The sequence below is a fragment of the Saccopteryx bilineata genome, chromosome 2, assembly GCF_036850765.1.
Source record: "Saccopteryx bilineata isolate mSacBil1 chromosome 2, mSacBil1_pri_phased_curated, whole genome shotgun sequence".
Taxonomy (NCBI): Eukaryota; Metazoa; Chordata; class Mammalia; order Chiroptera; family Emballonuridae; genus Saccopteryx; species Saccopteryx bilineata.
Genome location: NC_089491.1, coordinates 355,099,427 through 355,125,851, shown reverse-complemented (window position 1 = coordinate 355,125,851; position 26,425 = coordinate 355,099,427). Strand labels below are relative to the sequence as shown.

The 26,425-nt window shown below is 48.6% G+C and overlaps 3 protein-coding genes across 5 annotated transcripts; 2 read left to right on the top strand and 1 right to left on the bottom strand.

Moving 5' to 3' along the window:
* Positions 1-1,766: 1,766 nt before the first annotated feature.
* Positions 1,767-19,376, bottom strand: CXCL16 (C-X-C motif chemokine ligand 16). Of its 3 annotated transcripts, none has more exons than XM_066262898.1 (6): positions 19,247-19,376; positions 18,476-18,867; positions 17,974-18,112; positions 17,601-17,683; positions 15,054-15,443; positions 1,767-3,270 (listed from the first exon to the last, which is right to left on the bottom strand). In XM_066262898.1, the coding sequence occupies exons 2-6, from the start codon at positions 18,543-18,545 to the stop codon at positions 3,170-3,172; spliced, it is 783 nt and encodes a 260-aa protein (XP_066118995.1). In that variant the 5' UTR covers positions 18,546-18,867; positions 19,247-19,376; the 3' UTR covers positions 1,767-3,169. The 3 variants fall into 3 exon arrangements, with proteins under 3 accessions (XP_066118995.1, XP_066118996.1, XP_066118997.1); XM_066262899.1 differs by lacking the exon at positions 19,247-19,376 and adding an exon at positions 19,029-19,143; XM_066262900.1 differs by lacking the exons at positions 1,767-3,270; positions 19,247-19,376 and adding an exon at positions 14,053-14,612 and having other exon boundaries at positions 18,476-18,959.
* Positions 11,776-13,428, top strand: MED11 (mediator complex subunit 11). The gene is made up of 3 exons (XM_066262905.1): positions 11,776-11,932; positions 12,126-12,256; positions 12,905-13,428. The coding sequence occupies exons 1-3, from the start codon at positions 11,848-11,850 to the stop codon at positions 13,040-13,042; spliced, it is 354 nt and encodes a 117-aa protein (XP_066119002.1). The 5' UTR covers positions 11,776-11,847; the 3' UTR covers positions 13,043-13,428.
* A 390-nt stretch (positions 19,377-19,766) lies between the features above and the next one.
* ZMYND15 (zinc finger MYND-type containing 15) lies at positions 19,767-26,222 on the top strand. The gene is made up of 14 exons (XM_066262893.1): positions 19,767-20,378; positions 20,812-21,046; positions 21,140-21,295; positions 21,554-21,714; positions 22,217-22,369; positions 22,686-22,766; positions 22,873-22,989; positions 23,110-23,198; positions 23,286-23,384; positions 23,545-23,698; positions 23,784-23,842; positions 24,113-24,273; positions 24,575-24,848; positions 26,165-26,222. Exons 1-13 carry the CDS (start codon positions 19,778-19,780, stop codon positions 24,744-24,746), a joined length of 2,238 nt encoding a protein of 745 aa, XP_066118990.1. The 5' UTR covers positions 19,767-19,777; the 3' UTR covers positions 24,747-24,848; positions 26,165-26,222.
* The last annotated feature ends 203 nt before the right edge of the window (positions 26,223-26,425 follow it).

The following is a 26,425-nucleotide window of genomic DNA, read 5'->3' as shown; positions in this document are numbered from 1 at the left end:
AATATGTGACGGAGTTCTGACCTAAGCTGGAGTTTGAGGAAGATTTCCCTGGAGGAAGTGACCTTTGAGCAGAGAACTGAAACAGAAGGAGTTTCAGCATTCTGGGCAATGGCAACACGATGAGTGAAGGCAGAAAGGAACAGCTTATTTCAGGGACTGAAAGAGGCCAGAGACTGTAAAAACAGAGAGTCACGGACAAAGTAGCTCCAGATGAGGCTGGTAAGGTAGATGGGACAGCCCACAGAAGCCTATTAATGGCCCATGACATCTAATTAAATCATTATTTACCCACAGACTTTGTGCTGTCAAAATGCCAATGACCTTGCTTACCCCTCCACAGTAGCAGCCTACCTTGCACACCCTGGTCTTTATCACATGGAGGTACAGTCAGCATCCCTCTGACTTTCATGAACCTGCTCCATGACCTCTGAGCTCTTGGCTTATGGATCTCAAACTTTTTCAAATGAATCAGAATCCTCTGGCCCTGGCTGGATTGCTCAGTTGGTCAGAGCACCATCCTGATGCTCAAAGGTTGCGGATTCAATTCCCAGTCAGGGCACATACAGGAAAAGATTGATGTTTCTCTTCCCTTCCTCTAAGATAAATAAATTAATTAAAAAGAAAAGAATCTTCTGGACCAGGTAGTTAGACCCTCATTCCAATACACCGAGGTTACAGGTTCAATCCCCGATCAGGGCACATACAAGAATCAACCAATGACAGCATAGATAAGTGCAGCAACAGATTGTTTCTCTCTTTCTCTAAAATAATAATTTTTTAATTAAAAAAAAAGAAGAATCCTCTGGGATGCAAGAAAAAGACATAAAGTCCCAGGCTCTACCTTCCTAGATTTCAACTGAATATTCCCAGAAAGAATCCATGAAATTTAGATTTTGAATTACCATACATTTTAAAAAATATATGATACTTTATTTATTGATTTTTGGAGGGGGATGAGAAGGATCAACTCTCAGTTGCTTCGCTTCAGTTGTTCATTGATTGCTTTTTTTTTTTTTTCCTGAAGTTGGAAACGGGGAGGCAGTCAGACAGACTCCCGCATGCGCCCAACCTGGATCCACCCAGCATGCCCACCAAGGGGCGATGCTCCGCCCATCTGGAGCGATGCTCTGTCGCCGGCATGCCCACCAGAGGGCGATGCTCTGCCCATCTGGGGTGTTGCTCTGTTGCAACCAGAGCCATTCTAGCGCCTGAGGCAGAGGCCATGGAGCCATCTCAGCGCCTGGGCCAACTTTGCTCCAATGGAGCCTTGGCTGCGGGAGGGGAAGAGAGAGACAGAGAGGAAGGGAGGGGAGGGGTGGAGAAGCAGATGGGCACTTCTCCTGTGTGCCCTGGCCGGGAATCGAACCCGGGACTCCTGCACGCCAGGCCAACGCTCTACCACTGAGCCAACCAGCCAGGGCTCATTGATTGCTTCTTGTGTGTGCCTTGACTGGGCAAGCCCAGGGTTTCAGACTGGCAACCTCAGCATTCCAGGTTGACACTCCATCCACTATACCACCCGGGTCAAGCTAAATTAGTACACACTTTGAGAAAGAGTGCCTTTTTTCTTTTAGTTTTTTGTGGATTTTTTTTTTAACAAGTACAAAGATATTTATTTACTTATTTTAATTTTTTTTTTTTTAACAGAGACAGAGTCAGAGAGATGGATAGATAGGGACCAAGCCAGTGACCTTGGGTCCAAGCTGGTGAGCTTTGCTCAAACCAGATGAGCCTGCGCTCAAGCTGGAAACCTTGGGGTTTCAAACCTGGGTCCTCCACATCCCAGTCCGACGCTCTATCCACTGCACCACTGCCTGGTCAGGCTAGTTTTTTGTGTTTTTAAGAAGTAAAAACAAAGAAAACTGGATAGAGGGTGACAGAGGACGATCTCTCTTTGGGTGATGGGTATGCAACCGAACTAAATGACAAGATAACCTGGAAATGTTTTCTTTGAATATATGTACCCTGATTTATTGATGTCACCCCATTAAAATAAAAATTTATTTATAATAAAAAGAGGTAAAAACATACTCATGGTTTTTTAAAAATATTCAAACAATAAACAGAAAAGAAGGCTCCCTCCTGCCTCTGATTCCCAGCCTCCCAGTTCTCATTCCCAGAGGCAACCACTATCACCAGTTCTTTTGATTATTCTCCAAAGATATTCTTCAAACTCAGTCATACTCATATAGTTATATTTCCCCCTTATTTTAAATACAGATAGTAGCATACTATGAACACTCGTCTACATCTTGCTTTTTTTCTTTTAATAATATAGCTAGGAGAGCATTCCTTTAACAATACAAATAGATCTATCTCATTCTTTTAAAGAGCTGCATAGCTTCCCATTGCCTAGATGTCATTTATTTTTACCAGTTTCCCATCAATAGACATTAAGGATGTACACTCTTTTGCTAATTCAAACAGCATTACAGTAATTACCCTTGAATAGACACAAAATATCCTTTTGTCCATTTAAAGTATATCTGTAGGGCAAATTCTTAAAAGGAGAGTTGGTGGGTTAGACAGTGAGCATCTTTTTGATCACTGCAAATCAAGCAGGTGACATGTGACATCATCCTAGCTTCAATTTGCATTTTTTTGTTTAGGAGTGAGTGTGAACCAGATTTACTGGGTTGATGTTGTCAACCAATGGTCACTGGCGCCAATTCAAAGCCAACAGGAATCCCAATTTGGGGTGCTGCGAGAAAGGCAATTTTACTCAGTGTAAAACAGCTCAATAGTAATACAGCACAGCTAGGAAAACAGCATAACTATGAGACAGCCTAGGGGCCAAGTGACCCAGGGGCCAGGTCCCTCTTGAGCTAGACAACTTGGCTTTGCTCCTTGCTGATCTGCTTCATGCTGGTCTGCTCTGCTCGGAGACATCTTCCTTCAGGGAAACAGTCTTCAGTGGAAAGTGCACTCTTAGAGCAGCTGACTTATATGGACAGAAGTCCCTGATTGGTTTGTCTTCATGCAAATGAGGGCTCCAAATTCTCACAAATTGATTGGCCAAAAAGACATTGTCCTGATTGGTCAGAATGGAGCCACTCTGATTGGTGAAGTAGCTGATGGGGGATATAGCTGGGCAGCTCTAACTGGACAGGGAAAGTCTCAGTCCTGTTGGTTGAAGTAGGATTCCAGAAACTCCTTTATAAGGGCTGGTTCAGATGGCAGGCAGTTCAGTGCAGAGGCAGGTAGTGCAGGCTTCTCCCTGAAGTGTAGTTTGCAGGAGAGGACTCCATGTAGAAATGGCTCTGTGAGGGGCTGTTTAATTTATAGATTTTAGAGAGAGAGGAGAGAGAGAGGAAGAGGAGCATCCTAGTTGCTTTGTAGTTGCTTCTTATATGTGCCTTGACTAGGCAAGTCCAGGGTTTCAAACACGTGTGACCTCAACATTCCAGATCAACACTTGATCCATTGCACCACCACAGGTCAGGCATGTTTTTGTTTTTATTTGAGCCCAGTTAGGCACCAGGAGCCCTTCTTAGCCGGTACCTTCTTTCTCATGATCCACAATGTTATTTTCCTAATGTACCAAGAGCTCTTTATGTAGTAAATAAATTAGCCCTTTGTAATAAATTTTGCAAATATTTTGTTGTCTTTTGAATTTATTTATAGTTTTCCTTTTCTTTTTACTGAGGTCAAATTCATATAACGTTAACCATTTTAAAGTGTATCATTCAGGCCATGGCCAGTTGGCTCAGTGGTAGAGCATCGGCCTGGCATGCGGGGGTCCCGGGTTCGATTCCAGGCCAGGGCACACAGGAGAAGCGCCCATATGCTTCTCCACCCCCACCCCCTCTCCTTCCTCTCTGTCTCTCTCTTCCCCTCCCACAGCCAAGGCTCCATTGGAGCAAAGATGGCCCGGGCGCTGGGGATGGCTCCTTGGCCTCTGCCCCAGGTGCTAGAGTGGCTCTGGTCGCAATAGAGCGACACCCTGGAGGAGCAGAGCATCACCCCCTGGTGGGCAGAGCATCGCCCCTGGTAGGCGTGCCGGGTGGATCCCGGTCGGGCGCATGCGGGAGTCTGTCTGACTGTCTCTCCCCGTTTCCAGCTTCAGAAAAATACAAAAAAAAAAAAGTGTATCATTCAGTAGCATTTAGTACATTCACAATGTTGTGCAACCATCACTTCTAGTTTCAAAGTATTTTATTTCTGGCATTTTTAATAATTCATAAGTTATTTTATTTTAATGTAGTCTATTATACTCATGTTTTTTTATGGCTTATTTTATTTTGTCACAAAGTTCTTGACCTTTCTATTTCCTCACAATTTGACACTTCCTTTTCTTTCCACACTAAGTTCAGGATCATCAGATCAACCACTATCTCGCCAGCACCCTCAACTCTTGCTCCTTTCACAGTACCTGCTCTCAAACCCCACCCTTGGCTCTGTCCACCACCACCCTGCCCTTCTCCACTCCAACACTGGGCAGCTGAGCACGGCCAGAGAAAATCACACAACCATATTTATTCATTCATTAAGCAAGTATTTTTTTTCTTTTTTTTAATATTTTATTTATTGGTTTTTTTAGAGAGGAGTGAGAGAGAGAGAGAGAGAGAGAGGAGAGGAGCAAGAAGCATCAACTCCCATATGTGCCTTGACCAGGCAAGCCCAAGGTTTCGAACCGGCGACCTCAGTGTTCCAGGTCGACGCTTTATCCCACTGCGCCACCACAGGTCAGGCTAAGCACATATTTTGAACACATCCTAGGTGCCAACAATATGTTGGGTACAAATTTGGGGCCCACTATAAACTTATGGTCTCTAACCTCAGCTAGGCCCTCAATGCCTGACAACCCTTTGTTTCATTCCATGTCCTTGGTCACCTTCCTTTCCTGCTTCCATCTTACTTATTTTCCAAACCTCCTTCATGTTCATAGTGACTTCTCTTTTGTTTTTCACAGAAATTAAACTATGAGGGTTAAATGATTTCAACTTCCTGCCTCCTACCAACAAACAAAGACATCTATACCAATTTTCCTAGACAACCAAGGTTAAGATGCCTTCTCCAGTTCAAAGCTAATCCCCCTGCCTGTGCTCAGATTGCTCCCTTCCCACTCCCCTCTCTTCAAACCTGTGCCTCTCTCTACTGTTTCTTCCTCCATGATAAATAAATCCATGCAAGTTTCTTCCACTAAAGAAAGGAAGGAAAAAAGGGAGGGATGGAGGGATGAGGGAAAGTGGAAGAGAGAAAGGAAGAAAGGAAATCAAAGAAAAAAACACTCCTTGCCTGACCAGGTGGTGGCACAGTGGATAGAGCATCAGACTGGGACACAGAGGGCCCAGATTCAAGACCCCAACGTCGCCGGCTTGAGCATGGGCTCATTCCATTGAGTATGGGCTCACCAGCTTGAGCAAGGGGTCACTCGCTCTGCTGCAGCCCCCCCCCAATCAAGGCATATATGAGAAAGCAATGAATGAACAAGCAATTAACGAACATGCCACAACGAAGAATTGATGCTTCTCATCTCCCTTCCTGTCCATCTGTCCCTGTCTGTCCCTCTCTGTGACTGTCACAAAAAAGAAGAAAAATATCCTACACTCTTTCACAGTAAAATGTATCTCTATTTCCTCTTTTGATTTTTACTGTTTTTATTTTCAAAGTTATATATGCACATAGTTTAAGAAGTCAGATAGGACTACAAGGCCTATTACAATAAAAAGCAGACCTTTCCCCTCTCCACTTTCCTTCCCAGAGGCAACTACTTTCACTTCCTTCAGACTTTTCTTTTGATATTTTCCTCCCTCCCCATCTCTAAACATGTTTGTTTTGCTATTTCTTAATTTTTGTTTTAAGCACCATCCAGTAAAAGAGAAAAAAGATGAAAACCGAGTTCCCTTGCTTCCCTCTGCCTCACCATAAATCATTTTCCATCCTGCCCCTGTATTTCATACTCCCAAAAAGATTATATCATTTGGGATTGGATCAGTATTTAGTATTTACATTATTATGCTTATGCAAATGTTATTCATAGCTAAGTCATATAATATCAATCACTTTTCTCATCTTGCATAACTTTATTTTCCCTGAATGTCATTTTCAAATTTGCTTATCCTCTGAATTTATCACTAATTCTGCCCTATATTCTCTTCCAAAAGTTTACATATTTTTTTTAATCTTTTTTTTTAAATTTTTTTTTTATTCATCTTACAGAGGACAGGGAGAGACAGAGAGAGAGAGAGAGAGAGAAGAGAGACAGAGAGAGAGAAGGGGGGAGGAGCTGGAAGCATCAACTCCCATATGTGCCTTGACCAGGCAAGCCCAGGGTTTCGAACCGGCGACCTCAGCATTTCCAGGTCGACACTTTATCCACTGCGCCACCACAGGTCAGGCTACATATTTTTTTAATTCACTGAAAACAAAACAGATGTTCATCTCTTTCATCTCCTTGAAGAAATTTCCCAGGAGTCTCCTAATCTGGGTCTAACTCAAATGACCTCCTGAGAAAAGGTATGTGGGAGAAAAATTTGATGAGAAAAGACATCAAAATGTCTTTATTTTATCTTTTTTTTTTATTTATTTAAGTGAGAGGAGGGTATATAAACAGACTCTCACGTGCATCCCCACCGGAATCCACCTGGCAACCCTCCGTCTGGGGGGTCCATTCTCACAACTGAGCTATTTTTAGCACCTGAGGTTGAGGCTCCAAGGAGCCATCCTCAATGCCTGGGGCCAACACAAAAAGTAATTGAGCTATGGCTGCAGGAGGTGAAGAGAGAGAGAGTGTGTGTGTGTGAGAAAAGGGAGGGGGAGGGAAGGAGAAGCAGATGGTCGTTTCTCCTGTGTGCCCTGACTTGGAATCGAACCCAGGACATCCACATGCCAGGTCAATGGTCTACCACTGAGCCAACCAGCCAAGGTCTATTTTATCTTTATTATTGGTAATTTGGCCCTAAAATCTATTCTTCCATGGTGCTAGAACAATAGCTGACTACCTAGGTAGGTAAGGACTGAATTTCCCTGAACCCCAGAGTTGGTTGAGACATAAAACTAAGTTTTCTTCAATGAAATGTAAGTAGAAATTATATGGGCCACTGCACAGCCAGACCTCTGAGATAGGTCTGGCTATCTCAGTCTTCAGTGGAAAGTGCACTCTTAGAGCAGCTGACTTATATGGACAGAAGTCCCTGATTGGTCTGTCTTCATGCAAATGAGGGCTCCAAATTCTCACAAAATGATTGGCCATAAAGACATTGTCCTGATTGGTCAGAATGGAGCCACTCTGATTGGTGAAGTAGCTGATGGGGCCACTCTGATTGACTGGTGAAGTAGCTGTAACTCTACATTTTTTCCTTCCACCTCCCTGCTACCTGTGACCCAAGGATGGCAGCCACCCAGTTTTGACATCATAGACAGCAATGCCCTAGAGCAGTGTTTCTCAGATTTTACTGGACATACAAACCCCCTGGGGTCTTCAGCACAGATACAGACTCAGTAGGTTTGTGGTGGGTCCTGAGATTCTGCATTTCTAACAAGTTTCTAGGTAATGCTAATGCTGCAGACCACACTTTTCAGTAGAAGACCCTACAGGATGACAAAGCTGTGCTGCTAGCCTTGGTTTCCATATGATTTGTGAAGCACTGAACTATTTTTTGAGAAAAAAATAAGTTATTTTATTTTAAATTTTTAAAATTCATTTTAGAGGGAGGAGGGAGGGGGAGAAAGAGAGAGAGAAAGGGGAGGAAGAGCAGAAAGCATTAACTCCCGTATGTACCTTGACCAGGCAAGCTTAGGGTTTTGAAACAGCGACCTCAGTATTCCAGGTCAATGATTTATCCCAGGGGTCGGAAACCTATGGCACACGAGCCAGATGTGGCTCTTTTGATGGCTGCATCTGGCTCGCAGACAAATCTTTAATAAAAAAAATAATGTTAAAAATATAAAACATTCTCATGTATTACAATCCATTCATTTCCTACCACTCATGTTCATGGTTGCAGGTGGCTGGAGCCAATCACAGCTGTCCTCTGGGACAACACCAAATTTTTATTGAATGAGTAACGTACACGGTTGTTGTATGGCTCTCACAGAATTGCATTTTAAAATATGTGGTGTAATTCATGGTTCTCTCAGCCAAAAAGGTTCCTGACCCCTGATTTATCCACTGTGCCATGACAGGTCAGGCCAAAAAAATAAGTTCTACTTTATTGAATTATTGCATTTTTAGCCTTCACCCAAAGCTGGAATATAGGATTCCAGATTGGAAATCACTTTCCCCAAAAATGCTGAAGGCATGATCCACTGTCTTCTAGTCTGGAGTGTTATGATCAAGAGGCCCAGTGCCATTCTAATTGCTGATTCTTAGCACGTGGTCAATTTTCTCTCTGAAAGCTTTTTTTTTTTTTCCTTTTCTTTTCTGAAGCTGGAAACAGGGAGAGACAGTCAGACAGACTCCCGCATGCCCCCAACCGGGATCCACCCGGCACGCCCACCAGGGGGCGACGCTCTGCCCCTCCGGGGCGTTGCTCTGTTGCGACCAGAGCCACTCTGGCGCCTGGGGCAGAGGCCGTGGAGCCATCCCCAGTGCCTGGGCCATCTTCGCTCCAATGGAGCCTCGGCTGCGGGAGGGGAAGCGAGAGACAGAGAGGAAGGAGAGGTGGAGGGGTGGAGAAGCAGATGGGCGCTTCTCCTGTGTGCCTTGGCCGGGAATCGAACCTGGGACTTCTGCACGCCAGGCCGACGCTCTACCACTGAACCAACCGGCAGGGCCTCTGAAAGCTTTTTGTAAGACCTTTTTCTTTAAGTCTAGTGTTCTGATATTTGATGTGCTTTAATGTTGAGCACTTATGGGCCCTTTTCATCTGGAAGCACAAGTCCATTCTTCCTCTTCATTTTCCCTAATCTCCTCTTGTGGAATTTAAGATCCCTGGTCAGATTCTCTAATTTACCCGTTTCCCCCCTATATGCTATCTTCTTTCTCTTGCTTTACTTGCTGGGAGAGCTCATCAGTTTCTCACTAATCCCCCCCCCCTTTTTGTGACAGAGAGATAGAGGGACAGATAAGAAGGAAGAGAGATGAAAAGCATCCATTCTTCATTGCAGTACCTTAGTTGTTCATTGATTGCTTTCTCATATGTGACTTGATCGGGGGGCTACAGCAGACCGAGTGGCCCCTTGCTCAAGCCAGCAATCTTGGGCTCAAGCTGGTGAGCCTTGCTCAAACCAGATGAACCCGCACTCAAGCTGGCGACCTTGGGGTTTCGAACCTGGGTCCTCTGTGTCCCAGTCTGACGCTCTATCCACTGCGCCACCGCCTGGTCAGGCTCACTAAACCCTTTTACTACATTTTTCCTTCCTTCCTTCATGGTTTTATTTTTCAAGTGTGTTTTCTTGGATTCAATCCTTTATTATACAATAGTTAGGTGAAAATGTCAATAGTTTTCCTTTTTCCTTAAGCTTAGCTTTACATCGTCCAAAGAATTGTTTTATTTTTCCCTGTTTATTTTGGCCTCTGCCTTTTATGTTAGAGAGTTTCTTCAAGCATCTAGAAATCAGCCCTGGCTGGTTGGCTCAGTGGTAGAGTGCCCGCCCAGCATGTGGATGTCCTGGGTTTGATTCCCAGTCAGAGCACACAGGAGAAGCGACCATCTGTTTCTCCACCTCTACCCCTCCCTCTTCCCTCTCTCTCCCCCTCCCACCATGGCTCAATTGATTGGAGTGAGTTAGCTCCCTGCCTCCACTTCAGGTGCTAAAAATAAAAACAGCTCAGTTGTCAAGGGAGCAACACCCCAGATGGGCAGAGCATCACAGCATAGGGGTTTTTTTCGGGTGGATCCCAGTTGGGGTGCATGTGGGAGCCTGTCTCTCTGCCCAGCATGTGCAAGTCGAGTTCGATTCCTGGTCAGGGCACACAAGAGAAGCGACCATCTGCTTCTCCACTCCCCCCTTTCTCCTACCGCAGCCATGGCTCAGCTCAAATAGTTCAAGCAAGTTGGCCCTGGGCACTGAGAATGACTCCATGGCCTAGTCTCAGGCACTAAAACTGCTCAGTTGCAGAGCAACAGAGCAGCGGCCCCAGATGGGCTGAGCATCACCCAGCAGGGGGCTTGCTACGTAGATCCTGGTTGGATAACATGTAGGAATCAGTCTCTGCCTCCCCACCTCTCACTTAATAAAAAAGAAAAAAAGAAACCCTTTGCCTTGTCTGCTGGCATGTAAGGGTGAGGTGCTAAGAAACTGACTAGAAGATCTATGGACATAGTTGGGACTTGCCAACTGTGGGTTTCACCATGGGGTGAACTGGCTAACTGCTTTGTTGGAAAACCCCAGTTCTTTGTGGTCTTTTCTCTGACTAATCAAATTCTAGATAAGAGCCTTCTAGTCTCTGATCTGGTTAGCAGAGTTCAAGAAACCACCACTCAGTAAATAAACGTTCACATCTCCATTCCAGTACAACTGTTTCCAGGTGCCCTCCAAGCCGAAGACTTTCTGTTTTCCATCTCCAACAAAGAAACCTCCAGAAATATGATAGTTGGGGGTGAGTAGTTGCCCAGATATATGGAGTAAAGGAGGAAAGGGGGCTCTAACTACTTCAAAAACTCCTAATTTTAGTACTACCTACACCTCAGTTGTATATGATGCCACTAATTCAAAGATACATCAAGTTGCTTCTAAACTTCCTTCAGTACTGGCTTAGTTACCATCCCTGTAAATCAGTTGCCAATTCTGTTTTCAAGTTTTTATCTAAAGTTTTGCTATTAACTCCTCTTACTTTTTGACCCCTTTATGAAATCCCCTATTGTTATTTTATTAGGCTTTAGGAATGGAGTAAATGCTAGATCCCTCAAGTTTAATGGAAAATCTTCATTCATTTGCTGACTGTGAAATTAGCTTCAGTCTCAATCTTCTGTAAGATGTCAACACACTTCTTAAAAATCCTTCATAGGTCCCAAATGCCTTCAGAACAAAGTCCAAATTACTTAGCTTGCAAACCTTTCCCTGATCTGTCTCTCCACTCCAGTCTTATCAGTCACACTTAACCACCACCACACTCCACTCAAACTGAATCCCTTGCTGCACTTGAAATGTGCTGGAACCCTTCAGGCACCATGCCCTTGCCTATTCCAGTTCCCCTTTCCTCTTCAACCAGGTAGATACCTGGTTAACCCTGAAGATTCCACTCAAGCAGCACCTATTCCAGAATTCTTTCTCTGTGCTCCTGGTGATACACCCTGAGCATGTCTCTAACAAAATGACTATCCCACTATCGCGGGGCAGTCCGTCTCATTCATCTTTGTATCCGCAGTGCGCACCGCATAATAAAAACCAAAAATGGATAGGGGAAAAGGCCAAAATACGCCAACTTCTGATACTATATTGAGTCCCTTTGACTTGGCTCTTGTTCAGGAGGAAACGCTAGAGCGTATAATGAAACACTCACCAAGTCAAGCATTCCCCAGGCCCCAACAGAGGGCAGAGCCGGGTGGGTACACAGAGAGGATCCATGGCTGTGTAGTCTGGAGAAATACCCCAAAACTCCCACCATCATCACCTAGCACCAGCGGACGCTCAATAAATTCCTATAAGAGAAATTAACTACAAAACACATGATAGTGTCGTGAAAGAAGACTGATCAGACCGGCCTCCGGCTAGACAACGTTTCCTTGGACTGCTCTTACACAGGTAGTCGTGCGGTCGCGGTGCAGGCCTGGCCACACGCAAAACTTCCTGGGAGTTGTAGTTCACCCGCCGAACGGAGAAAGGCGAGACTGCGCTGAGCATCCTGGGAATTGTAGTGTTGGCTAGAAGGCCTCTTTGCGCAGGTGCAAGCCGACCTTCTGGTCAGGGCTCAGGCGGCGCATTTTGCAGGAGAAAGTCCCCGTGGATTTGAGAGTGACGATGGCTACCTACAGCCTGGCAAATGAGCGACTACGTGCCCTGGAAGACATCGAAAGAGAAATCGGTGCCATTCTTCAGAATGCAGGTTCGGGATATGACGAGCTGAAGGCAGAGAGTGAGGCCGAGCCGCGCGTTCCTGCGCTGGTGGGGGATCAGGAGCAGTATTAGGGAGGACACCTCAGGCTTGCGCTGAGCCTACGCGTGTTGGAGGGGCAGGCCCTTGGGCGGGGCTGTACTGGCAGTTTCGTAGTAGCCCTGCCTTCTCTGTGTCCCGGCAGGTACTGTGATCCTGGAACTTTCCAAGGAAAAAACCAATGAGCGGCTGCTAGACCGGCAAGCGGCGGCTTTCACGGCTTCTGTGCAACACGTCGAGGCGGAGCTGTCGGCTCAAATTCGCTACCTAACCCAGGTGGGTGGGTAGTGGGAGGTGCAGTGTACCCACCCGGCTCTTTCTGCCTTAGCCTTAGCCTTCAGAGGGCCCAGGCCTAGCAAGCTTTGGCCTCAGGAGCCAGACAGGACCAGGTAGCCCGAGCCAGCAGCAGACGGGATGATTCTAGCAGGACTCTCTCCCTTCCAGGACCGGTTTCTTCCTCTAAAAGGAGAAAATTAAAGGCGGCCTGGCCTACTCTACTTTACTGGGCTTCATCACATGAGCCACTATATGATTAAGTCCTGGGAGAGGGCTTGTAAACAATCCCAACGCCACAGGCAAACCTGACCTCAGTGTCATGAAACCAACATGGCTACATCCTGAAAAAGGGACAGGATTGAGAGGGTTCTGAAGTCATTACAATAGCAACCACTATTTCCAAATTTTAACAATGTGCCAGACATTCTGCATTATCTTATTTAATCATTCAACTCTAGGAATTATTTATTGTCACTCCCATTTTCCAGATGAGGTTAACAGAAGTTAAGTGGTTTGCCTTAGATCATCCAGTTACCATGTGGCATAATAGATTAAAACTCAGGAAGAAATAGACAAGAGACCTGATGCCTTGTTGGGGAGATGGAAACAGGAGGGGATGCTTCGTTGACCAATTGAAATGTCCTGTAGGTAGCTACAGGGCAGCCCCATGAGGGCTCCAGCTACTCTTCAAGGAAGGACTGTCAGATGGCCCTGAAGCGAGTGGACTATGCTCGCCTCAAGCTTGGTGATGTAGCCCGTACCTGTGAGCAGATGCTGGAAAACTAAGCCAAGTAGGTGGAGAGACAGAGCTTGGAAGGAGACCACCACCTGCACCCGGGACAGAACCTGGAGAACTGTAGCATGGTGAGCACAGGCTGCCACACATGCCCTGCTGGTCAGAATATATGAGCACAAAGAGGTAAAAGGTGGGAATGGAGATACTCAAACACCAAGCCTGCCCACAACTCAGCGCTGGCTCCTCCAGCAGGATGCGCCTGGTCTGCATTTCCCGAAAGTGCTGACAGCTCAGGCCAGAAATGGAGATTCAGACACCCAACCCACTTCCTCATATACTTCATGTCCTTGTCCCTAGCTTCCACAGACTTGAACCAATGGAGATAAGTTCTCCATTGGAAGAGATTTAAAAAAAAAAGAAGAAGGGGTTTTTGTAATAAAAACAATAACAATTAAAAACAATGAGCTCAGAGTATCACTGGGGCATATATGGGTGATACAGTGGATTGAGGAAGTAAAACCAGACTGTATGGCAGCTGCTGATGGATAGTGGAAAAGCCCAGGCCTTAAGTGTGGGGTCAAAGGAGGAAGCAGGAAAGGACTGAAGTTGGTGTAATGTGAAGATAGACTTTGGGGGGTGGGGAGGAAGGGGAAATGGGACCAGAGAGAAGCTGAAACCAGTAATCATGGTAAAGGGGCAATGGCATGACACCAATGTATACAGAAAGAAGAGTAAATAATTATAAAAATAAATTTATTTAACTTTTTTTCTTTTTTTGAGAGAGAGAGAGAGACAAAGAGAGGAACATCTATCTTTCTGTACGTGTTCTGACTGAGGAATTGAACAGCAACCTCTATGCTCCAGGACAACACTCCAACCAACTGAGCTCTCCAGCCAGGGCTTTATATTTTTCTTTCTTTCTTTTTTTTTTTTTTTAAGAGATAGAGGAAGAGAGAGAGGGAAGGGGAAAGGGAAACATTCATTTGTTGTTCCATTCATTTGTTCATTCATTGGTTGCTTCCCATGTGTGTCATGACCAGGGAATGAACCCACAGCTTTCTTTTTTTTTTTTTTTTAAATTTTTTTTTTTTAATTCATTTTTAGAGAGGAGAGAGGGAGAGAGAGACAGAGAGAGAGAAGGGTGTTGGAGCTGGAAGCATCAACTCCCATATGTGCCTTGACTAGGTAAGCCCAGGGTTTTTTTGAACCTGCGACCTCAGCGTTTCCAGGTCGACGCTTTATCCACTGCGCCACCACAGTTCTGGCACTTTCTTGTTTCAAGACAATACTCTTAACTCACTGAACTGACTAGGGCTAAAAATAATTTTTAGTAAAAATATCACACAGTAATTATCTAGAATTTCATCCTGGGTAAAACGTGGATTTTACAATTCAGCATAGAAAAAAACAAGCAGAAGGAAGGTCTAAGAGAGGTCAATGGCTCGTTAAACATCATCAAATATAGATATATCCATGGTGCCTACCCTGTCCCAGAGAAATTGTTGAAGTGTATTAAATGTATATGATGCTGACTAAATCACAAGTTCTACCCTCACAGGCTTCCGTTCCTAGCCCAAGTGTTGGAGTCTAGTGCCACAGGTATATATTGAAGCTGCAAATCTGGAAAAGATAAATTGAAAGATGAGCTTTGAGATAAAGGGAGGTTGGGGTAGGGGAGTAATAGTTTGAATTGGAGAATCAGACTTCAAAAACATTTAACCATACAACCTGATACACAGTAGGTGCTCAGTAAAGATTTGTGAATTAAATGGGTGGCTCCCACCTTGTACAACTTCATCACTAGCCTGCTCTAACTGCCATCTTGATGTTTCTCCAAGCACTTCCTGGCTTTGAAGGCCAAGCACTGGTCCCTGGACCCATGGTGGCTTCCTCCCTCCCCATTCTGTAGTCTAACTGACTCTTCTGACCTATGGTCCATGGTGCAGATAGCCTTCATATTTATCTGTCTGGGTGGGTTTCTAGCTACCTGGAAGCTACTGAGGTCAGGATCCCTGCCAGGGAGACTGGTTCCTAATGGAGGGGTTCAGAGGGCCAGTTTACCTGGAGTGTACTGCAGTGACTTCTTACTTCTCCTCTTACACACCACAGTGAGGAGGACTGCAGTGAGGATGAAGCTGACAGCCAAGAGCGACAGTACTGGCACAATGACAGGTGTCCCAGCTGTAGGAACCACATTTTCTTCCATCTGCTTCTGGTTCTCCCCAGCCTCCCGACTGTGGCCCACAGCGGAAGTAGTGATTTCATTAGCATGGGTGAGCTCTCTGTCCAAGGGCAGTGTTCCTGCTGGAAGTGTGGCCTGCTGGGTAGACTGCAGGGTGGGTGGCAGGTATGTCTGGGCAGCTGCCCATTCTGTGGGCTCAGGAACCTGGGTGCTGGGGGGAGTTAAATGTTCCGGGTGGAGCAATCTCCCAGAGTATGCACATCCACAATCTGGAGAGGCAAGAAGGGAGGAATCAGGGATATGAAGAGACAGGGTGAAGAATTAGATAGAGGGAAGGGTAGTGGGTCAAGGAGAAGATCAAGGGAACAGTTGAAGACCAGGAGAGGAAGGCAGGGGGAGAGGTGAAGGAAGTGAGCCAGCCACAACATGAAACCATTGGGACAAGTGTGCATTCTGACCTGGGAAGTCAAGAGACCTGGGCTGGAATCCTGACTCTGCTACAAAGTAGCTGTGTGAACTTGCCCCTTGTCTCTTAATCTCTCTGGTACTCATTTCTTTCAACCCTAAAGTGGGAATAATTTTAGTACCAAGAGCCAGGGTAGCTGAGCATATTAAAGGAAATAATGTAGGCCTGTGGAGCCCAAAGGGAAATAAGTTTACCAGTGATGCTACACAGACAACTTTAGGTGAGATGTGAAAACCATTTTGTATTTTAATTGTTGTGTATTTATTTTTAGGAGAAAAATACAGCCCTGGCCGGTTGGCTCAGTGGTAAAGCGTCGGCCTGGCATGCAAGGGGTCCCAGGTTCGATTCCCGGCCAGGGCACACAGGAGAAGCGCCCATCTGCTTCTCCACACAACCCCCCTCCTTCCTCTCTGTCTCTCTCTTCCCCTCCCACAGCGAGGCTCCATTGGAGCAAATATGGCCCGGGCTGGGGATGGCTCCTTGGCCTCTGCCCCAGGCGCTAGAGTGGCTCTGGTCGCAGCAGAGCGATGCCCCCTGGTGGGCAGAGCGTCGCCCCCTGTTGGGCGTACCGGGTGGAACCCGGTCGGGCGCATGCGGGAGTCTGTCTGACTGTCTCTCCCTGTTTCCAGCTTCGGAAAAATACAAAAAAAAAAAAAAAAGAAAGAAAGAAAGAAAGAAAAATACAACCAGCACATTCAATTTGTGACTTCACAGATATTATTGCTTAAAACAAATTGCCATTTGAGTTTTCCTTTTCTTTTTTAAGTGAGAGGTGGACAGTCAGAGACAGACACCTGCATGTACCCTGACTGGGATCCACCCAGCAAGGCCCTATCAGGCCATACTCTGCAGGTTGGGCCGTAGTTTTATTGCTCAGCAACCAAGCTATTTTAGTGCCTGAGGCCAAGGTCATGGAGTCATCCTCAGCACCCCTGGCCAACTTTGCTCTAACAAGCCAAAAGTGCAGGAAAGGAAGAGAAAGAGAGAGAGAGAGAGGGAGAGAGAGAGATGGGGGCAAGGGGTGGAGAAGCAGATGGGTGCTTCTGCATGCCCTGACCAGGAATCAAACCCAGGACTTCCATACACTCTGCAGATGCTTTACTGCTGAGCCACCTGGCCAGGGCCTATTTAAGTTTTTCAAAAGTAGCTTATGTACTCCTAAGACTTATTCATTTCATTGTGTGTAAATTGTACCTCAAAAGAAAAAAGAACAATAAAATATTGAATTCTTAATAACATGCATGTAGAAATTTTTGAGAGTGAAGTATAGTCATGACTGCATTTTACTTAGAAATGCATAAAAAAAAAATAAGATAGCCTGACCAGGCAGTGGCACAGTGGATAGAGTGTCGACCTGGGATGCTGTGGACCCAGGTTCAAGACCTCAAGGTGACCAGCTTCAGCATGGGCTTCCCACCTTGAGTATGGGATCATAGGCATGATCCCAAGGTCACTGGCTTGAAGCCTAAGGTCTCTGGCTTCAGCAAGGGGTCACTGGCTTGTCTGGAGCACACGCCCCCACCCCCCAGCCAACACATGTATGAAAAAGCAATCAGTGAAAAATGGAAGTGTCGCAAGAAGTTGATGCTTTTGATCTCTTTCCCTTCCTATCTGTCCCTGTCCCTCTATCTCTCTTGCTAAAAAAAAAAAAAAAAAAGAACCAATAAGTGCAAAAATGGGTGAAATAAGTTAATGATTCTCTTTCCCTTCCTCTGTAAAATCAAAACAAAAAAAAATTTAAATATTTTTAAAATAATATCACAGGATGAACTGGCAAAAAATCATAAAAGTGGTGGTGAATAATGTTTGGTAAACAAGGACTTAGGTGAAAGTACTTTGGCCAACATCAGAATGGGAATGTGAGGTGTCACAGGGGAAAGGGCTGAAGCAAAGAAAATGTGTTAGGTGGAGGCATAGAGCTCTGGAGAGAGAGCCTGGAGAGGAGGGGGAAAGCTCTCACCTCTGCGATCAAAGCAGCTCATCAATTCAGTCACCCACTGGTCTTTGCTGCCCCCACACACAGTCTGGAGAGGTAGCTGGAACCTTTGGAGGAAGAACCTGGTCTCAGCTTTGCAAGGGCACCCCCCATCCCCATTTTTCCAGCTCTTTCCTCATTCCAAAGATGTGAGGTCACCGGAGAGCACCCTGTTTCTGCTGAGACTGGGAAATTCCCAAGAAGGTGGAACGGGTGTGTAGGGGTGAGAATTACGGCAAATAAAACCCAGAAAAGGGATAGGTCCTCTCAGAAATTCAAGTGTGACCAGCGGGTCCTGGAGGACCCCGGCAAGGAGGGATTGTGCAGGCGCTGCCTCCTCAGGAGTGGGTGAGATTACCTGACGAAAGTAATGCACTGCGTATAGTTTTCCAGACGTCTTCGGAGCTGCTTCATGAATTTAACCGTTGGAGGGGAGGCAGAAGAAAATGTTTTATCGCAGTAACAACTTCCAGTGCTGCTGCCCTCGTTGCCAGTGCCTGAACGGAGGCAGAAGTGGTCAAGGACAGATCCCAGGCCAAGGCGCTCGCTCCCCCAGCTGTTACTTCTCCTCCAACCCACTGCCCCATTGACCCTGGATCTGATCCCCAGGCACAACCCGTTCATCACACCCCAAAAGACGTTCATAATCCACCCTGTACCCAAGTGTCCCGCCCCGCCTGACACTAACTCCAAGCCTCTGGCCCTCCCCCTGCCCCGGCTGCCTTGGGGACCCTGGCTCTCCACTGATTCAACTCGATCCCGTGGCCCCAGCACTCCCACCCCACCCCGCAGCACACACACACACTCCCAGCCTTTTCCCCGGACTCGGGGGTCTAGGTCTCAGCCGGCCCCCGACGCACCTGGCCGAGTCAGCTGCGCTAGCAGGAGGAGGAGGAGGAGGAGGGACTGGGGTCCCCCGCCCTGCTTCATCTCGGGGCCGCCTAGCCCAGCCCGGCTCTCCGACGGGCTCCGGAGAGGGACGTCCGGCCGCTCCCTCTACGGCTTTAGCTTTCTTCACCTGCTCCGCCTGCGAGTCCGGGAGAAACAGAGGCCGTGGGCTCCCGAGCGGGCGCGAGGCGGCAGTGCCCACCTTCCCTCCTGGCGCTCGCTTCGTCCGGAGCCCACGGCGCAGTCAGTGCCTCCACCCCGCGCGCGCGGCGGCGGCACCCGGCGGGTGGGAAACTCCCGGAGGCGGAGCTCCTTCGCCCCCGCGCCTGGCGGGAGCCTGCGTGGACGGGTTGGCCGGGAATATCTGCAGAAAGAGAAAGAAAACTCGGGCTACGGAGCGGGGCGGATCGGCGGGCAGCACCCCGATGGGCTGATTCAGCGGGGTTTACGGATGCCAGTCCCCGGGCGTCGACTCGTTCACCCAGCGCAGTCCGCGGGGCCGGGGACAAGGGTGCGAGGCTATACCCCGCCTCCTCTTCCAAGGCGCTTTCACTTCCCCCGCAGGGGTCCTGGCGCAACTGGATCCAATCACATGGCCGCGGTGATACCGGCAGGAAAGGCCGCGTGCCCAGCTGGACCAGCACTGGCCTGGGCCTCCCGGACACACGCTGCCAACTCGCGAGGAGCGGGCCGTGCGCTCCGCAGCCCTGACGTCACGGCCGCCCCCACCCCGAGGTATTTACCTTCGAAAAGTGGTGGCGGCTGCAGGTACCGGAGTAATGGAACGGCCGGCTGGGAGAGGCTAGGTCTCCTGGGGCTCGCTGCCAAACCGATCCAAGGTGAAGGAATGCTGTATGTAGCCCTTACTCCCTCCTCCGACATCCCACGGAGGGATCCAAAATTCTTCCCCCCTTGCCAAAACCTTCCCAACTGGACTAGCCCTCCTTCATCTCTATCCCAACTCAAACACTGCTTTTAAAGGTTTGAGCCTCAAATTTTGAGCCCCATATTCAATCTCACTCCTGAATACATCTTTACCACTAACGGTCCACTTTCAAGTCTAGCCCCATTCTCATCCCTGATACCCATCTTTAGCCTTGAAAAACCTTATTCTCAGCTCCTAACCCTCATCTTATAGATGACACCCCAACTGACCCTTAAACCCATGCTCCTGCATTTTGTGACCCAGCTCCAAATTCTCACTACCACCCTCTCCCTCACCATATAATCTTTCCTCTGCTTAGCCTGAGCCTAGGCCCTGTGCCCATGAAGACATGGAGTTTGTGTCTGGATACCGAGATGAGTTCCTTGATTTCACTGCCCTTCTCTTTGGCTGGTTCCGAAAGTTCACGGCAGAGCGTGGGGCTGTGGAGACAGGCATTGAGGGCCGCTGGCGACAGCTGGAAGCTCAGATCAGAAGACTGCCCCAGGACCCTGCCCTTTGGGTGCTCCATGTCTTGCCCAACCATAGTGTGGGCATCAGCTTGGGGCAAGGGGCAGAGCCAGGCCCTGGACCAGGCCTGGGGGCTGGCTGGCTGCTGGGAGATGAGCCCCCCCTCCACCTCCAAGACCTAAGCCCCTATGTCAGGCTTGTCAGTTTGGAGGAAGGGGAGGAAGGGGAGGAGGAGGAGGAGGAGGAGGAGGAAGAGGAAGAAGAGAGAAAAAATAGAGAGGAGGAGGGTGCAGGCAGAGAGAAGGTAGAACCAGAGGAGAATGGGGAGCCAGCCCATATGAGCAAGGAGTCCCTCCAAGAAGGAAATCCTTCAGGGGAGCCAGAGGAGACTGAGCAGGAGGCAGGAGGTGGCGAAGATGGCTGCCGAGAGGACAGGGCAGAAGACAAAACGGGGCCTGAGAGGAGGAAGGGACGGAGAAGTGGTAAGAACCTAGGACTTGCCCTGCATTACCCCTGCTCAGATATACTCCCCCTCAAAAGCCCTGCTTACCACTCAGAACCCAGCCAGGGGTCACAAACAAAAGGATGGCTTCAGACCAATCTCTCCTGAAAAGGTGTTTTCCTTGTCCCAAATTGTTTTATTGTTTTGTTTTTTAATTTGAGCCAACATTTAAAGAAAAAAACTCCCTAAGTCTGGAGTTATACCTTCTTAAGAAAAACTGAAGTATTCGCAGCAGGCCCACAGTTCTGCATGGCAGCAAATACTGCTACTATGTAGCCACTGTCCCCTTTGGATGAGGCATACCCTTTCCACCTAGTTCCCTTGACTCACTAGGTTTACTTGCCTAGCCCCTGTAGGCATTTGAGTTTGGTGCTCCTGACCCCTCCACCTCCAACTCTTCCCTTCTTCTCCAGAGGCTGCCTCCCTGCACCTTTCCTGCCTCTTACTGGTGACAGATGAACATGGCACCATCTTGGGCATTGACCTACTAATGGATGGAGCCCAGAGGAGTGCAGGCAAGAGCTCAGGGACAGAGAACCTGGCTCCTCGGGCCTATGCTCTCCTCTGCCACAGCATGGCCTGCCCCATGGGCTCTGGAGACCCTCGAAAGCCCCAACAGCTTACTGTAGGAGATGCCCAGCTGCATCGGTACAGAAATCTGGTATCTGAGGGTGGGGAGGCCTAGGGGGCTTGGACTTCTGAACTCCACCGCCTGATGGATGCCCTGTCTACCCCATTCAGAGATCTGGAGAGTCTAGTCCCAAGGCTGGGAGTGAAGTTAGCCAAGACTCCAATGCGGACATGGGGTCCCCACCCAGGCTTCACGTTTGCCTCCCTTCAGGCTCAAACCTGCCATGTTTGTCACAAGCACAGCTTTGAAGTGAAGCTGACACCCTGGTGAGCAGCCTGCAAAGATGAAATGAGAGGAAGGAAGACCCCAATAGTCAGGCAAACACAGAGAAAGCAAGCTGGTGGGGGACCCTTTAGACAGAATGAGGGACAGGGAAATAAAATGAAGAAAACAACAAGCTGTTACTGGCAGAGAGAATACAAACAAACAGACCAAGTCACATATGGATAGCTACAGGGCAGATGGACAGCAGACAAAGGACTTACAGAGATTAACACGGTGCCCACCACTCCCTGTGACCCCAGCCCCCAGTGTAGTGCTGTCTTATACTGTGGAGAGGCCTGTCTTCGGGCCGACTGGCGACGATGCCCAGATGATGTGAGCCACAAATTTTGGTGCTCGAGGCTAGCAGCCTTCATGGAACGAACAGGAGAACTGGCAACTCTGCCTTTTACCTATACTGCAGGTAACATAGGTGGTCAGGGTGGGGGCGGGGGACCAGGTCTTTGTGTCTGGGGCCTGCAGTCTGGGCACAGGGTTCTGGAGGTCCGAATCCCTGGAATAAGGGCTGGGTGGTGGATATTTGGGGCTGGGCTAGACCCCTGAGGCTGGAGATAGGATCTCTGGAGCACCCCAGTCCCTGAGAGAGTTTAAGGGCTTTGGAACTAGTAATTTAAACACTTGCTTCCCAGCTCCACCATTAACTGTTGACCTTAAAATCACTATCTTAGTGCCTTAATTTTCTCATCTGTAAAACAGGAACACTAGCAAATTATCTCAGGGAATTGTTATGTGGGAATTGTTATTCTGCAGGCTGGATGTCTGCTACACTGTAGACATTCAGAAATATTAGTTCTCTCCCGGTTAGCACCATACTCAGACCCCAGATCCTTGGGAGAGGCCGAGGAGAGCTAATGTCTGTGGTCCTAGCCCCCAAGCCTTCAACCCTTCTCCTCCTCCTCCTCCAGAGGTGACCAGTGAAACTTTCAACAAAGAGGCCTTCCTGGCCTCACGGGGCCTCACTCGTGGCTACTGGACCCAGATCAGCATGCTGATTCCAGGCTCTAGCACCCCCAGGCACCTCCAGGGCAGCACACCATCCCACAGTCTTCTTCTCAATGGTGCGTGGGAACTTTCTTCGGGCATGGGCCTCTCCGACTAGAGGAAAAGATGGGAGAGAATAGAGTTGTTTGGGTCCCAGGTAACTCCTCCATTTCACACCAAACCCTACCACTATTACCAGGGCCATTTCAGTCCTTTCCTCAACCCTTTAAGTCACCCCTACTCTCCCCATCTAGATACCCCCCCCCCCCATTCCTTTTGCTGTAGTGCAAGGTCCTCTCTCAGGTAATACAGCTCCTTTGGAAGGGAGAGGGAGACATGCCAGGTGGGAGTCTCCCTAACACCAGGCTCCTCTTCTTTCTTTCCTCCTCTCAGGAGATCCCTACAAGCTTCTCCAGGGGGATGGCCCTGCCCTGATGCCTCCTGTGCCCCCAGATCCACCCAAGGGCCTCTTTGGTGAGCTGAAGTCCTGTAGGAACTAGCGGTAGAGACAGGGACTGAAGAGCCAGCAGTCCGGAGTGGAGACCTGGGGTCAGGTCCTCCAGTAACCCACTCTCCCTAGGCTCGTGGCAGGATTACTACACATGGCGGGGCCTCAGCTTGGACTCCCCCGTGGCTGTGCTTCTCACCTACCCACTGACTGTGTACTACGTCATCACCCACCTGGTGCCCCAGTCCTGTAAGGAGAGCAAACGCAGGGGGAGAGGGGAGTGCTTGAAGAGAGGCGACAGGGAGCTGGTAGGGAACAGGAGGGAAGGTGAGGGAGACCAAATCCTTAAACAGCTAGCTTCTCGTACAGTCCCTGAGCTCAACATCCAGAATAAACAGTCATTGAAAATCCACGTGGTGGAGGCCAGGAAGGAGTTTGACCTTGTCATGGTGTTTTGGGTAAGTCCCTCCAGGCCTGGAGGTTGGGCATTTGAGAGTAGAAGTGGATGCAAGGTGGGACCCAGGTCTGTCCTCTCTATCCTTTAGGAGCTCTTGGTCTTGCTCCCCCACGTGGCCCTGGAACTACAGTTTGTGGGTGACGGCCTGCCGCCTGAGAGTGACCAGCAGCATTTTACCCTGCAGAGGGTGAGGGTGGAGGAAGACCCTGCTCTTCAGTCCTGAGCCTCCTGTCCTCCTGACTGACCTTGCCCTTCTGCTCCCTCCTCTCCCCTCCTCTGTCTTGCCTGATGCATCCTCCAGTACCCTAACTTCCAGTGGTCTCCTCACCCCCCTCGTTGCTCCCCAGGATGGCCATGAAGTATCTGTCCGTCCTGGTTCTGGGGTATCAGCGCGGCTTAGCTCTGGAACTAAGGAGAAGGGAGGCCGAAGGGACCTGCAGATCAAAGTGTCTGCACGGCCTTACCATCTGCTCCAGGGGCCCAAGCCTGACTTGGTTATTGGTGAGAACCTGGGGAAGGAGTGTGGAGAAGGTGGGAGAAGAAAACCAAGGGAGCTAGCTTCTCCCTGACCTCCCTTGATCCACAGGATTTAACTCCGGCTTTGGCCTCAAGGACACTTGGCTGAGCTCACTGCCCCGGTTACAGGTGGGTGAAGGCGCAAAAGGGAATTTCTCTCACCTCTTGCCCAGTCCCTCCTCCTTTTCTGAAAGTTTCTGCTTCTCCATTATGTGTTCCACAAACCTGGGGCCGCCGATGGGTCCTCCTGCCCCTCTCGGTCTGCCTGTACCTCTTCCCGCTCCATCCCGGTCTATCTGGATCCTCAGTTTTCAGCCCAGTCTGCAACCCTTGCTGCTCAGGAGGTCCCTGGGGGTAGGAGCCTCTCTGAGAGTGTCTGAGGCCCCGCCCCCACCCTAGTCCCTCCGAGTGCCGGCCTTCTTCACCGAGAGCAGCGAGTACGGCTGTGTGATGGACGACCAGACCATGGCAGTGGCCACAGGAGGGGGCACCAGCCCTCCACAGCCCAATCCCTTCCGCTCCCCGTTTCGTCTCAGAGCGGCCGACAACTGCATGCCCTGGTAAGGGCCCGCCGCCCTCTATTTCCTCCCAGACCCTTAACTTCTTACTCTCTGGCTGAGCATCCTACGTGCCCATCCCTGCCCTCGTCTCTGCTCTCCTGGGATCCTCCTGGCCCAGCCCTACATCCTGCCTTTTCTGCCCCGGCTACTCTCCATCCTCTGGCGGGTCTCGAAAACTCCAACACACCCGTCTTTAGACCCAGCTCGCAAAATCTCTCCAAATCCTCGCTCATCCCCACCAAAACCCCCGCCACGCCTCCGGCCGCGGGAATCCACCCTTGACGGCGCCCCGCCCCCTCAGGTACTGCAACGCCTTCATCTTCCACCTGGTCTACAAACCTCCGCAGGGCAGCGGGACCCGCTCGGCGCCCGGGCCCGGGCAGCCCGCCCCAGCTCCTGCTGCACCTCCGGCCCCTGCTCGCAGGCGCCGAGGGGAAAAGAAAACTGGGCGGGGGGCCCGCCGGCGGAGGTGAGGACTGAGAGGGGGCAGTGCGCCCCCGCTCCAAACCCCCGCCCCAAAGGGACGCAAAGCACCCGAGGCCGAGGGGGAGGCCGGTTAGCGGAGCACGGAAAAGGTAAATAAAATTGCTTGTTTGAAAACCATGGAGTCAAATGCTCATAATTGGGTCACTAACAGGGAAGGGAGAAAAGGATGTAGGGATGAGTTCTTTTCCTCCAGCTTCTTTCAGTCCCTCGGTGGCTGTCCCCTTTATTACTTGAAATTCTGACCCTCCTTGGTAATCCCTAACTTCTAGTGTATGTGGGAAAGTCATTTTGCCACCCCGGTAACCCTCAGGGACATGCCCCAAGGCAAAACCGAGAAGCAGAAAGTAGCTTTTCACTAGGGGTCAAGGGAAGCACACAACCTCTTAGGGGCACACAGACCCCTGGGTTTATATTCAGTAAAAGGTCCCAGCCACTCAACTATCCAAGTGAGAAACCTGGAGGCTCCCCTGGACTTCACCTTCTCTCATCACACATAACCAATCAAGAATCAGCTCCCGCTGTGTCAGACTGCTAACGTCAGTCAAAGCCACTGGTTTATGTCCATTCCCACCACAAAGTCGTCTTCACATTTCAGCCAGCCAGCATATTCCTTCTAAAATACACTTTTGAACACATTTACCTGGCCCCCAAATCCCTTCAGTGACTTCACTCTGCTTTTCAAGTCCCCTTTGGTGTGGGCTAGACTTAGACACTATCACTGAGTATAAAAAGGGCAAAAATAGTGGAGAAATCTGTCAGACACCACCTTAACCAAGTGATTAAGGTTAAAGAAAAAAGTCATGTTAACATCATATGTTCCCTGACATGATGCATTGAGAAGGCCACATCACCACTATAGTATTCTTTGCAAAATCCATAACCTCAGTCTAATCATGAGAAAGCATCAGACAAATCCAAATTGTAAAACAGTCTACAAAATACCTGACCACTAATCATCAAAAGTGTTAAAGTCAAAAAAAAAAAAAAAAAGTGTTAAAGTCATAAGAGGTAAGGAAAGACCAAGAAACTGACAGATTGGAAGAGAGTCAGGAGATATGACAACTGTATATGCAACATTCTGGATTGGATCCTGGAACAAAAAGGACATTAATGGAAAAACTGGAGAAATCTGAACAAAGTCTGTAGTATAGCAATGGTATTGTATCAATGTTAATTTCTTAGTTTTGCTAAATATATCATGTTCATATAAGATGCAACATTAAAGGAAGATGGGTGAAGGATATATGAGAATACATCTTTATAACTTATCTATAAATATAAAATTATTTCAAAATAAAAAGTCAAAAATCAAGTTCAGACTCCTTCTATGACTTGTAAGGTGCCTCTCTCTGACATTCTCTCTCTCTCTCTCTCTCTCTCTCTTATTTATTTTTTTATTTTTTAGGTGAGAGGAGGAGAGATAGTGAGGCAGACTCTGGCATGTGCCCTGACCGGGATCCACCCAGCAACCCAAACTGGGTCCAATGCTCCAGTACCAAGCTATTTTTAGCACCTGAGGTTAATGCACTCCCATGGAGCTATCCTCAGTGCCCAGGGCCATGCTCAAACCAATCAAGCCACTGGCTGCAGGAGGGGAAGAAGGAGGAAAGGGGGGAGGGGAAAGGGGAGAAGCAGATGGTCGCTTCCTCTGTGTGCCCTGACTGGA